Source organism: Austrofundulus limnaeus, unplaced genomic scaffold (assembly GCF_001266775.1).
Source record: "Austrofundulus limnaeus strain Quisiro unplaced genomic scaffold, Austrofundulus_limnaeus-1.0 Scaffold449, whole genome shotgun sequence".
Taxonomy (NCBI): Eukaryota; Metazoa; Chordata; class Actinopteri; order Cyprinodontiformes; family Rivulidae; genus Austrofundulus; species Austrofundulus limnaeus.
In genome coordinates, this window is record NW_013952851.1 from 111,543 (window position 1) to 124,493 (window position 12,951).

General features: G+C 38.9%; 1 protein-coding gene across 3 annotated transcripts in view; it reads left to right on the forward strand.

The window, feature by feature from the left end:
• Positions 1–680: 680 nt before the first annotated feature.
• pxnb (paxillin b) overlaps positions 681–12,951 on the forward strand; it is a 28,520-nt gene continuing 16,249 nt past the window's right edge. The window contains exon 1 of one of the 3 annotated variants that reach the window (XM_014024965.1): positions 681–898. In XM_014024965.1, the coding sequence (XP_013880419.1) occupies positions 886–898 (13 nt within the window). In that variant the 5' untranslated portion in view covers positions 681–885. The remainder of the gene's footprint in view (positions 899–12,951) is intronic. The other 2 variants (XM_014024966.1, XM_014024967.1) reach the window with 2 other exon arrangements.

Consider the following 12,951-nt stretch of genomic DNA (forward strand, 5'->3'; position numbering starts at 1 on the left):
AAATAAGTATTTATATTTGTGTACAAGCTGTTTAGATTGTCAAAAAGCCTGTGTTTTTAGGGTTATTAATGAAGTTCATGTACTCAGACCAGTAATATTTGGGGTCACATGTTTTGCCATGAATATTTTGTGGGTCAGAAGATAAAAAGTTTGGGAACCACTGATCTATGGTGTGGCCCGTGGCCAAATGAAAATCTTTGAGGGCTGCGGCCAAATGCAATAATATAATTCATGAAATACAAATGCTTCTTAAGTACAGTCCTTTTATTTTAATGATTATGTCCTGCTGGAGATTTGTTTGTGTACAAACTAATACGGTATCAGAATCTTATATATTTACACTTCTCATTCAATTCCCTCTGTCTAGGAGGCACAATTTATATGGATAAAATTAAGTAATTTTTACATTAAGCTGGTATGAAAACAAGCAAAAATGAAATAAAAGTGATGACTTTCCACTTCTTGCCTTTTTTTTAAAAAAAAAGGTAAAAAGTACAGATAATTGTGTGAAAATGTAAGAAGTAAAAGTAAAAAGTAGGCTGAAAAATAATTTCTCAAGTAAAGTACTGATACTCAAAATTTCTACTTAAGTACAATAACAAAGTATTTGTCCTTAGTTACTTTACAACTCTGATCCCATTGTCATTGAGTTTTTTTTTCTCCCTATTTCGGTTTTTTTTCAACCAGTAGTTCCAACCTTTGGCCACGAGATGTCGCTCTTAACCGAGTTTCAGCCGAAGCGCGAGCTCGGCTGCTAACGCCAGTCTGCAGCGCGTTCACGACACGAACACTAAACTTCCAACTGCACGAGTGGAGAAGTTTCAAGAGCGAAACTTTTAGCTTTTCCAACATAAAACTGACGCGGGCCGCAAAGACACAGCCACTATGGACGATTTGGGTAAGTCGTGGCGTTATTTTCCAGGCGCTCGGTGTTGTTTTAAACCCAGGGAAGAGTGCAGAGCCGAGGGGCGGAGGAGCAGCTTTTAACCATACGTCGAGATTTTACTGTTAAAAGTGTTTCTGTTCCACCGTAGGCCAGGCTAGTTATTGTCAGACAGAATATATGGGGAGAAAATACGCGTTTGAGACATTTATTTATTTATTTATTACAGCAACGTGGTAACTTTGTATATTCAGGCTTTTTTTTTACGACCACCTCCATTAAAAAAACTTTACGTTAATAACGCGCAGCCCTGCTCCTGATCAGTAGCTCTTTTTTAAATTAAAATGTTCGCTTGAAGAAGGAGAAATTGGGTTGACATTTTGTCTCAGAGCTCTACGTGAAGTGCTCCACTCCTGGCCCCAGGCTCCTCACTTTGAAGTGGTGGAGGGACAGGCCTCCGTATTCTGCACAATGTGAGCTCAGCCCCGGGTTAACAACAACAACAACAACAACAACAACAACAACAACAACAACAACAACAACAACAGTGGGATGGAGAAAACTACAAATAATACACATGAATTACCAAACATACATGTATTCATTTAGCTGAACAAAAAAAAGCATTGATGCTGGTGAACCTGAACTGGTCCTGTTAAAAAGCATGCTGTGCAGAAAAGGCCAACTTTTAATTTAACTTTAATTTACCACTTGTTTGGTGTAACAAGAAAGAAATACCAGTCATAAGAAAACAGTGTATAAATTGACAGTAAACATTTTAATCTTTAGTATTTCTTCAGTAACATAATAGAGACTGTCATGATCAGGTTGTTTTTTTCTTAATTTAGTAAATATAATTAGCAACTAGAGAATTGYGTTTCCTGCGAAAATGCTCAACTAAAACTTTAACTGAAAGCTGCTGAACTTAAGCTGAAAATATTCATTAGCAATACTGTTAATATGAGTTCAATTTGACAAGCTGAAAGAAGACAAAAAAGCTTAACTTTGCAAAACAATAGAAAAAAGGAGCAAAATTATATTTGAAATAGCAGAAAATAGCTAAAAGCTGAAAGCTAAAATCACTGTATAAGAAGCATAAATAGCTTAAATKATCAGAAAGAACCACAAAAAAGCAAAATTAGCAGAAGAATAGCTTAAAAGAACAGAAATATAGCTGAAACAGTAGAAAAAGGCTAAAATTAGCACAAAAAAAGTAGCTAAAATTGACACAAGAAATTTAAAAAGAGCCAAACCAGATGAAAATGGTTCTGTAAAGATTTAGAAACATTTTTGAAGGATTTTAGGGATGTTGAAGATAGCTCCATTCATTTTCAATGGCAAAAAAGTGGCTAAAAAGTGAAATAGCTAAAAAAAAAAAAGTATAAATAGCAGAAATACCAAAAGTCATAGCCGGAATGTCCCGAATAAGCTGAGCATTTTGATGTATGAATTGATGAAATAGCATCAAAATTGTTGAAAGAGAAAGGGGTCAAAAGACGTACAGAAGAAAAAAATGATCTCAGTGTTGTGATAATAAATGCCCTGTAGTATTTAACTGTAGTATTTAACTGTAGTATTTAACTTGAGTTTTATAGAAAGTGCTTAGTGGTAAGCTGCTCTGATTGTGGAGCTCACATTTTGTTGAGCTGCTTTTTAGGGTTATGAAGCAGTTACTGAATATTAGCATAAACTATTATGAAAATGCCTTCTAAAAAAGGCTACTTTATCGTCAAAGGAAAATGCTGTTATAAAACAAGATTTGACCAAAATGGCTTCAACTTTGTTACAACACTTATTTGTTATGGTTTGGTCAGTTTGCTAGGTTTACTGTTCTTATATTGAGGCATTCATTTTAATCTTTCAAAGAAGAGCTGCAGTTAAGTGGATTGGTTAATCGTTTAAGTGGAAACACGATGAGCCACATTTTACGTTTTGTCACTGAGAGAATAGCTCCAGGTCATATTAGATGCTCTGTTGCTGCAGGAGATTGAAAGGACTTATTGTTGGCTGAGAGRGAGCTTACAGCCTCTCTGAACAGCAGAAGGGGGACGAGGCTGCAGAGGAATTTCGAACATCATTCTCGGTTGGGGTCCAAGGCCAAATACTTGCTGGGTCATGACTCACCTCCTGCCACTTCTCCCAGCCCTGTGTGTGTGAAGCCTGCTCGGTTCAGTCCTTCCTGATTGAACTGTTTAAAACTTGGAGCGTGACGATATAAAAAAGCAAGTTTTAAATGCTTTATACTCGTAACATTTCCACACCCTTAAAAGAAAAAAAAAAAGCCAAAACAAACCGCATTACATATTTGTAAACACTTTATGACCTTTTCACTTTGACTGAACTCTCGGTCAAATAAAAGGACACGACCTAGCTTAAAATCCTGATGATGTTCTGCCCTTTTTTATTTCCTCYAACCTGCTGTTTGTTATTAGGCTGGCCACGTTGCTCACAGCTGGAGGAAGGAATTCCCTCAGCAGTGTGAGAGCATTTGGACGTGCTCTTCGTCTGAGTCAAATACTTTTATTGGATCTCTCCAATCAGTTGTGTCCAGGTGGCAGCCAGACGAAGCCTTACTTTAATTTCTGACGTGGCCCAGAGGACGGCTCGTTGGTGCAAGTCACACGCCGTCCGTCTGTTAGCCCGCTCTGCTGCTGTGTTTCATGTTTGTGTCAAGTCCCTATTCAGCTCCCTGTGAGATTCAGACAGGCTGATCTCACTTCATTTGTTGTTGAAATACAGGTTCAGAGAGTAGCACCGAACAAATTCAGTTTGGGGTTTTGTCAAACTGAAAACAATTAAAAAAGGCCAAGCGCTCCTTCAAAGAATGCACATCACTCGTCYCTTTTCAGTCCCCAGATAAAATGTTAAATCATCTCGTGGTGAGAAATGGAGTCATTTTGATCAAGCCATGTGATACTGTGAAGTCTGTGTGATGAGGGTGGCTGAAACTGTGACCAAACTAAATTTAGCTCAGTATTTATAAAAACAACCAAGGTCTAGCCATCATGAATCAGGCTGACTCCAAAAGTAAATGAGTCGTTAACGCACGCCCCATGATTACTTTCTGAAAGTTTGACTAAAATCAGTCAAGTGGTTATCAGATATTTTGCTAACAGTGTTAACCAACAGACAATGCAACAATTTTAAGCAAAGATGTTGTATAACCACACACAGGTTWATCATAATATCTGGAAAATTGACTGAGTTACAGCCTTTTTTGTTGTGACTAAAGCTAATGTGCTGTGGCAGCCATCTTGAAGTGGGTTGACTCCAAAATTTAAAGGGGCGGGTAATGTATTTTCTGGACACATAGTCTATCGAAACACCTTAAAATTTTATTTATTTATTTATTTATTTAGGATCCCCATTAGCCCTTGCCACAACAAGGGCTACTCTTCCTGGGGTCCTTAAAAATTGACCTGTGTCTTTAAGAACCTCCTACTGTTTCTGATGCTCCCACTTCAGCACATGTTCTTAACAACGCTTCAGGAAAGGGGAGCTCTGTGGGGCAGGAGCTCAGCTGGGGACTGAGCTCCAAGGAGGAGCTCGGTACAAATAAGTGGTTCTTTGTACCCACAAGTGTGTAGGCAGCTCCACATGGCCACAGGAGATTTGGGGATTTCTCAAATGCATGAACGAGTCAAAGCAACATTCTGGCTATGACATTATAACATGATAGTGATGTTTGTAGATGTGCATTCAGTGATTACTATAAAATTTAATTAAAATCCATCCAGTGGTTCATAGGGCTGTGTATTGGCAAGAATTTGGCGATACGATACATATCAGGACAGAGGGGTCACGATACGATATATCCCAAAATATTTCAATACTGTAAACAAGGCGATATATTGCGATATTTTTGTCCAAAAATTCTATTAAATAAAAACCTCTTACTGGAAAAAAAAGAAAATCCAAAATTCATTGTCTCAGAAAATTCTAATATTACATAGACATACTTTTGATACATTTAGCTGTGTTCTGCTTTGTATGTGTTTTATTTTATTTGTTTCATATTTCATCCATGTTTTCAATTATTAGACTAAATTTGCCAATAAATAGTTTGAAAATATATTTTTTGCAGATTTTAGTTTTTAATATTAATTTACAATATGGTCAACCAACACTTAACAATAGCCTTTATGTTGTCATAAAGTTCAGTAAACAGATGATATGAAGCTGCTGCACAGAGTTTCTGGGATCAGCTGACCTGCATCCAGAACCTGATTTATATAACTGTGGGTCAAACAGCAGGGCAGGTCCTGAAGAAAACCAGTTAACAGCAGGGCAGGTCCTGAAGAAAACCAGTTAACAGCAGGGCAGGTCCTGAAGAAAACCAGTTAAGAAATTGAGAAGCTAAACGAGGTAAACCATTTTTGAAGCGAACACAGCAGGATCAAGTACATGGACTTTGATGTGATCATCAGCTGGACATTAGCTATGTTTACATGCACAAATTTTTTTAATCGGATTGAAATGTATTCAGATTAAATAATCCAAATGTACTGTTTACATGGACACAATCCGATCATGAAAAGTGTTTACATGCACCGGAGTTTTATTCAGAATAAAAGTCTGGACATGCGCAGTGTTGTAAACGTTCAGCTCTACTTCCGTGTTACAAACGTAAACAACGCTCCTCTGTGCGCTCAGGACGGACCCTTGTCAGTTTTTAATAACAGTAGAGACGTCGTTACTCCTCGGTTGAGCTGCAGCCTGCAGATGAAGCAATATGTGCTTTTTATTTTTATTTTTTGCAAAGCAACGTCTGCTGTTTGCCTCCTTTTTCATCTGTTAAGAGAGCGAGGAGGAAAAGTTCTGTAAGGTGCGGCGCAGCTGGAACGCTACTGTCCCACTGGGTGGATGAAAGTCAGCAGACATGAGCACAGTTCAGTTTTCTACAATCAGAATAAGATGATCCGATTAAGTGTTTACATCAGAGGAGCCCAAAGTGGGGCCCGCGGGCCAAATTTGGCCCGCCAAGCCATTTGATTTGGCCCACCAACAGTTGCCAAAGTTACAAAGTTGTAACCTGTTATCCTATGTAGAAACACAGTATTTCCATTGGTCAAATGACTATATAAAAGGGCTGTAGTGAAGGTAGTTTTCAGTCATGGTGCTGACTTTATCTTTGATTTATTAGGATTAAACATGAAACATGAAATGACAAGAAATATTTAGATCAGATTTAACCCCACATGTAGATTTAAACACTTTATAAGGCCACAAAAATTAACATTTTATCAATTTATGATATGTTCCATGAGCCTTTGCTACTTGAGGGTATGGCAGACTTTCTCCAAGTGCACAGTCTAAAACAAAAGAGGGCCATTGCATAGCTTGATTGTTAAAAATAAAGGACTTTACTTTTAAAAAAATTGTATTTCATGTATTATATTATTGCACTTGGCCTGCAGCCCTGGATAGATTTTCATTTTGGCCCCCTCGGGGAAAATGTTTGGGCACCCCTGGTTTACATGAACCTCATTCTGATTATCAATCGGCATAACCCACCCTTTTCATTCATTAAAAATTAATTTGGATCGAGCTCAATCGGATCAGAATAATCGGAACAGGCTGTTTACATGACGCATTTTTATTCCGAACGGACGTTAAATCCGATTACTTTTGTCCATGTAAACGTAGCTAATGAGAGCAACAGACAGAGTTTTATGTCGCGGGGGGAGTGCCGAGCWCRCTCGAGGTGATAGACACATGCGCTATATGCGTAACGTGAAAGCTGACTACAGTTGGAAAAAAGAGCGCACAARACACTTAATTTGTCTTAAAATWCAGACATTCTGATAAATAAGTAACTGTTTGTAACCTTACCTCAGCTTAGAAGGCAGAGGGTGTCGGTCTTTTCTGCTCAGATTCAGCTATCGGAGCATGAAGCTAATGTTTACTCACAGTGCTAATGCTCTCTTACTCTCTGGCGCTCAAGCTGTGGAGGAGCCAAATGGCTGTCTCACTGCTGCCAACTAGTGGTCAGAGGCTGAACTACAACATAAAAATGAATGGCTGGCAGGAAAGTTGACATTTTAAACCTTAATAAAAAATCGATACAGGGCTTTAGAATATCGATACAGTATCGGGGAAATGAAATATCGCAATATTTCAGTGTATCGATATTTTCTTACACCGCTAGTGGGTCATGAGATGTCTGACAAACTAAAGGCAGCATTTTAACCCAGTGTTAGACCTAATGTTGACAGTGTTTACCTGCACCAATGGGCCAAACTAAAACAATATAAGTTACCAGGTAAGTTCACTTGCTTCCTGTTTGAATTTTTAAGACTGAAACTATTTCACACATGATGACTGTGGTAGGAGCCTATGATTCATTCTTTAGTTGCTGATCAACTTTCACAGCATGAAACACCAGTGAGGGGGTGAGGGAGTGTCTGTCTTGTCAGTCATGAGGACAGGATGCAAAACTTATGATGTTAAAAGAAGAACAGCGGAGGAGGCTTCCTGATGGTTGTTTTCATGTTATTATTTAAATTACCTGTGTGCGAGTATCCCAGTGTGAGGTCAGCTATAAGAAAGGAAAAACCTAAAGTTACCAGCACTGACATGTTCTTGCTTCTTAAGTTGTCTCACCTGCTGATCTTCTGGATAGTTTACAGAAAAYCTGAATGGAAAATGTCTTTGAAAAGTCTAATATATTTTCACAGTGGCCTTAATCCTCTTGTAGAAACAGCTTGTGTTTGTCAAAGTGGTGTTACATCAGCCCTCACTTGACTTAACACTTCAAGTGCTTTGTAACAGTTACACCCTTGTGTCGTGATAGAACGAGGAGTTCCATTTGTAAACAGTGTTGTGTTTTTGATACACTGTGGAATTAAGAKATTTTAAAGGTCATTTTTTAAATTAAAACCTCAAATATTTATTTTATCTGTTAAGCATAATTTATTTTGCTAGGTAATGCCAACATGCGTAATTAAACATCTGTCCAGGTGGATACAAAACTTCAGCCAATCTGGYTTGATTCATTGTAACACACTGCACAAGGCAGGCGATAATGTTTTTGTGTCTGTTCATTAATGTTAGAAAAATATCTCATGAGCCCTGGATAGATTATAAGGAAACTTTTAGAAATAATCTCTGTATGGACACGTACAACAAAAAAACTTTTGATGTCAGTCCCATCCAAAATGGCTGCCACAGAGCTGAAATTTGTGGTAGTAGCTGATAGTAATCTTTAACACATACTCCAAGAAACACATCTTGCTAGATACTGCATGAGTTTTGTGCACAGCGTCATTTTTAATGTTTGACAAAAACAGCTGCAACTTTGTTCCTTCCCATCATTAGATCTTGTTTTAAAACTGTCATAAAGGCAGCGGGTGATATTAAGTCCTTTAAGAAATTACATTGATTTTTAAACTTTCACATGAGCAAAGCTTTATGATGTTATGAAACTGGACTGAAGACTGGATCACAGAATGAAGTGATTGTATTGGCCTGCCTTTAAATAGTTCAGATTTCAGATGCATCAGAGGCTGTTTGTTGTTTACAACAATAAGAGTTACAACTTTTTGTAAACCTATTGAGGCAAACGTTAATGCAAAACACGCTGCAGTTCTGTAACATTTGCTGTAGTAGGATCAGCCGATCACCTGTCACATAAGTTTTTCCTCAAACGTTATTAACAGTTCAAGCATTGCGATCCTGCATGTTTACAGTATTTACACAGCATGCCAGAAATCTTCGAAGGTCTTCGGTGGTTTTCTGTGTCTCAGTGTGTCAGCAGTGCAGAGTTAGTGTTACCAAACTAGCTCTCAYCACCCAATGAAAGCTGCCGGGTTAGTGCATACCACCCTTAACTAGTGGGCCTGCCTGTGAAAGAACCCCCTGACTGTAAATCAGCCTTGTTTCATCCACACCCATCCTGTTTTGGGTCTGGAGAAGAGAGCTCTGCGTGGCTGACCTCATCGCTTAGGCAACTGAGCCTGTTCCACATCCTCAGGAAACAGGAGGGAAACAATGAGCAGAGTCAGTCCTCGAGGCTAGCAAACACTGTTAAAGAGGGCAGCTGTGGGCCTTCAATCTGTGAACTTGGTGCAAGAACAGCATTTCCACTGTAGCACATTGTTGATTGACTCGTAGCTCCCTCTTTCTTGTCTCTTGCCGTCTCTCTGTCATGATGTTTCCATGCCGTATTGCTTCCATGGCTTTGTCTCTTGGCTCAGAGCAACGCTGATTATTTACTGAACACGTCTGGGTAATGAAGTCAGGAGAAACATCTGTCCTCGTAACATACCAGAAAAACGACACGCCCAGAGAAAGTTCAAAAGCTGTCAGAATGTCCCCAGAGAGTTGAACTTCAAGTCTATAAACAGGGAAGTTTTCTCTTCTGTTTCCTAAATGCTTATTTTGGTGCCTTACAAGTTTATTTATATGTTTTTCATTCTCATTTTGCTGCTTGAACTGCTGGTTTATCAAACCTAAAATACTTCAACCCTGACGATGTGGAACAGCGTAGGATAACGAGGTTTTTTTTTTGGGGGGGGGGAATAATGCAAAATTGACTTTTTTGATCTTTATGTCATGTTATGATGTCATTCCTTCATCAATAGTATACCCAGAGTGTGCTGGACAATAATTTGATATTGATATTTATCACGATAGAAGACGTTTCAGTAACGGGTATATGACTTTTTAAAAACTTCCATCAATCTGTTCCACTGTCTGATAAAGTTCCTCTAGGGCTGGGCGGTATGACCTCATATCACGGTATAAATTGAATCCCTTCACGGTAAGGTATATATCGCGGTAGAAAATTTTCATAAAAAGTAAAGATAATATAATTTTTTTTTACTTTTGAAGAAAACTGTAATCTAAATCAAACCCAGTATTTTTGCTTTAACATCTCCCTGCTGAACTTATCGGCTGCTGCTCTGCTGCGCGCTCATCTTCATCATCTTCATCATCAGAGCAGAAGACGACTTYACATTAGCAAGATGGATTTATGACTGAATGAACGTCCACGTCTTTTTTTTTTTTAATAATCTCTGTGGGTAACAATATATAAAAAGCAAGTTTTTTTCTCCTTCAACATGGGTGTGAAAAAATTTGATTGTTAAAGCTTCACTCTGCGCAACGTGCAGTGGGAGAGTCAGGAGGAAATGATCCCAACATAACTTTTCTACAGCGGGAGGAGGAAATTTTGAGGATTTATTCTCTCTATACATGTTTTAAAATGCTATATTTTCTTCATTATATTTCAAACTCCTGCTCAGTTGTCTCTGCACTCGCAGCCCTGTTCACACAGGTGCGATGATGTAACTGACGATAGGACGGTAGAGGGTAAATTTCTACCGTAGGCCAACTTCATACTGTTTTTACCATCTATCGCTTATACCGCGCAGCCCTAAGTTCCACTCAGTAGAACATTCTGATCTCTTCCAGCTCTACCAGAGTGTTGCTTTGACCCATTCATGCATGTTTGAGAAATCCTTGAATCTCCTGTGGTAGATATGTGCAGCTGCGTAAATGCTTACTGGTACAAAGCACCGCCTATTTGTACCTAGCTCCTCCCAGGAGCTCAGTCTGCAGCCGAGATCTGGCTCCACAGAGGACACCTCCCCTGATGCATTGTTTGAAGATGTCCTGAAGTGGGAGTGTCAGAAACAGTAGGAGGCCAATTTCAAGGCATTTTTATAGGCTATGATGCAAAGGCACTTATTTTTGATACGTATATACAGCATTTTCATAACAACAGAAGGTAATGTAGTAACTTGATTGTGGTATAGAATTGAACTATGTACTTAGAAAATACATAATTTATCCCCACCCCCCCTTATCACTTTGTACTTACAATTTATTTTAAAAGCACATTTGAACTATGTTAGGTGTTGTAAAAGTAACAGCCACACTCATAGAAATGACTTTATGAGGAAGCCAGTTTTATTGGCCTGTCTAATACTWAAAAGATAGCATAGTTACAGAATTTGGTTGCAAAACAAATAAAAACAAAGGAAGTCACTTACTTACCGATTTATTTGTTTGTTTGTTTATTATTCTTTATTGATGTAGAATGTGTGTACCTAAAAATCTGTATTTGGTTTACCTGTTAATGTTAGTGCAGACAACTGTAAAAAACACAACGCATTTTAATTTTTTTTTTTAATTGTTCAATGGCCACACCTCTGTTGGTTGACTTTCTAGTAAATGACAACCTTCTTTAAGTTTTGACACCTAAACAAGATGAGACATCTTTTCTTTCACTGTCTCCAGCAGCTCCTCACTGACATACAGCTTTTATACATGGCTGGCTCTGACTGTGTCCTCAGTGACCGTGTGCTACATCAGGCTTTAGACTCCCCCTTGTGATCTGATTTACTGTTCTGTTGGGGAAGTACTTTTATTTTGGTCCAGCACTCTTTCAAGGGGAGTGTCATCTTTCTGATACGGGTCTGCTTGGCAGGGTATTTTTAGCCTGTAATCACCCTAAGGTCCCTCTGTCTCTTTGATTGTATGTCATTACTATCATTCATCCKTTGTCTGAATGGGATTGTGTGTTCCACCACAGAAACAGATGTCAATCTGTAATCTGTGATGCTTGACCAGTGTTTACTCATTAATCCACCAGTCCATTTTCTTTCCTGTTCTAACTTTTCTTGATTCCTGTTCTGCCACAGCCATCCCTGTCTGTCTTTCTGGCATCTTGCCTTCCACCGCCTCGCCCTGGCCCCTGCTTTTCTTGTTTGTTATAAATATCCCGTTGGGTTAGCCTGATGGGATAGGGTTTCGCTTTGGGACTGTGGCCATTTCTACTTCTTTTGCTGCCTGGGTATAAACAGGTGAGCTGAAAGGACCCTGATGACCCGCCACTGTTGGCATCATGTTTAATAAAAAAAAGATCAGACAGCCATGGTTTTGTTCCTGCCTTCGCTGTACTCCACAGTGTGTGGTAAAAACACTGACCTCTCTCTTATTGTGGAATTCAAAACATGCAGTGGGATAGTGAAACAGGCCCTGTATTTGTCAACTTTTTTTTCATATTCTGGATTGACAGATGGTTTTTTGCATTCACACATTCTTCACAAGTCACTACCTACAATCCTGTGGAGTTAGAGGCATTTTCTGCTTCACTAGAGATTTTTTATTAGGCATCTTTTTTTATTTTTAATTTCGTGCCCAGTTTGAAGTTTTTATGGTTGTATGATCTCCTTCTAGGATCATACTTCCTGCATGTCCCTACCTGAATGCTTGTTTTTCGAAGTGGACAAAGGAATGTGTGGAATTCCCCACATACCTTCATTCCCATCTGATAAACACAGCAGGACTGTGGCAGGGCTGTGTGTGGGTGGATAGGGATGCACAAAGTCAAGACAGTACATGTACCCACTGSCACAAGAATGTGTACAGGATCAACACGAGTTACCACAGCGTGACCACAGCTAGATCCATAACAGAGCTACTGTAAATCAGTTTATTGTCTCACTGTGGTCTGATAAATTCATTTGAATCATTTGATCCAGTCATGTTATTTGGTGACAGCTTTGTTCCTACCAGACTGTGTGTAATGGAGCACTGAATAAGGATGCTGTTAGAGCAAAGTTGGACTTTGTCCATTGTGGCTCCGACCCCCATCTGGAATGGAAAAGATTAGCCAGATACTTGACCTRCATGTTTGCATTCTTGATACTTCAAATTTTCTGAAGCCTAAAGTTTCTTTGACCATGTGTGCTTTTCAGACAGAGTTGTTGTTGTAAAAATAGTAAATAAAAATAGGAGAAACCAGGGATGAACGATAATGTTAGTGCTATCTTCAGCTTTTATCTTTACCCTTCTGCACAGAGTATCAATGTACCAGTGTACTTTCTCCACTCTTTATAAGTCACTCTATGTTCATCAGTCTTTTGGAAATAGGTGTTGATTTCAGCCTTTTCCATCGTTTTGGCACAATTTCCTCTGTTTCCTTTTCCTTCAACATGTACACTCACCGGCCACTTTATTAGGTACACCACACCAGTAACGGGTTGGACCTCCTTTTGCCTTCAGAACTGCCTCATTTCTTCATGGCATAGATTCAACAAGGTGCTGGAAGCATTCCTCAG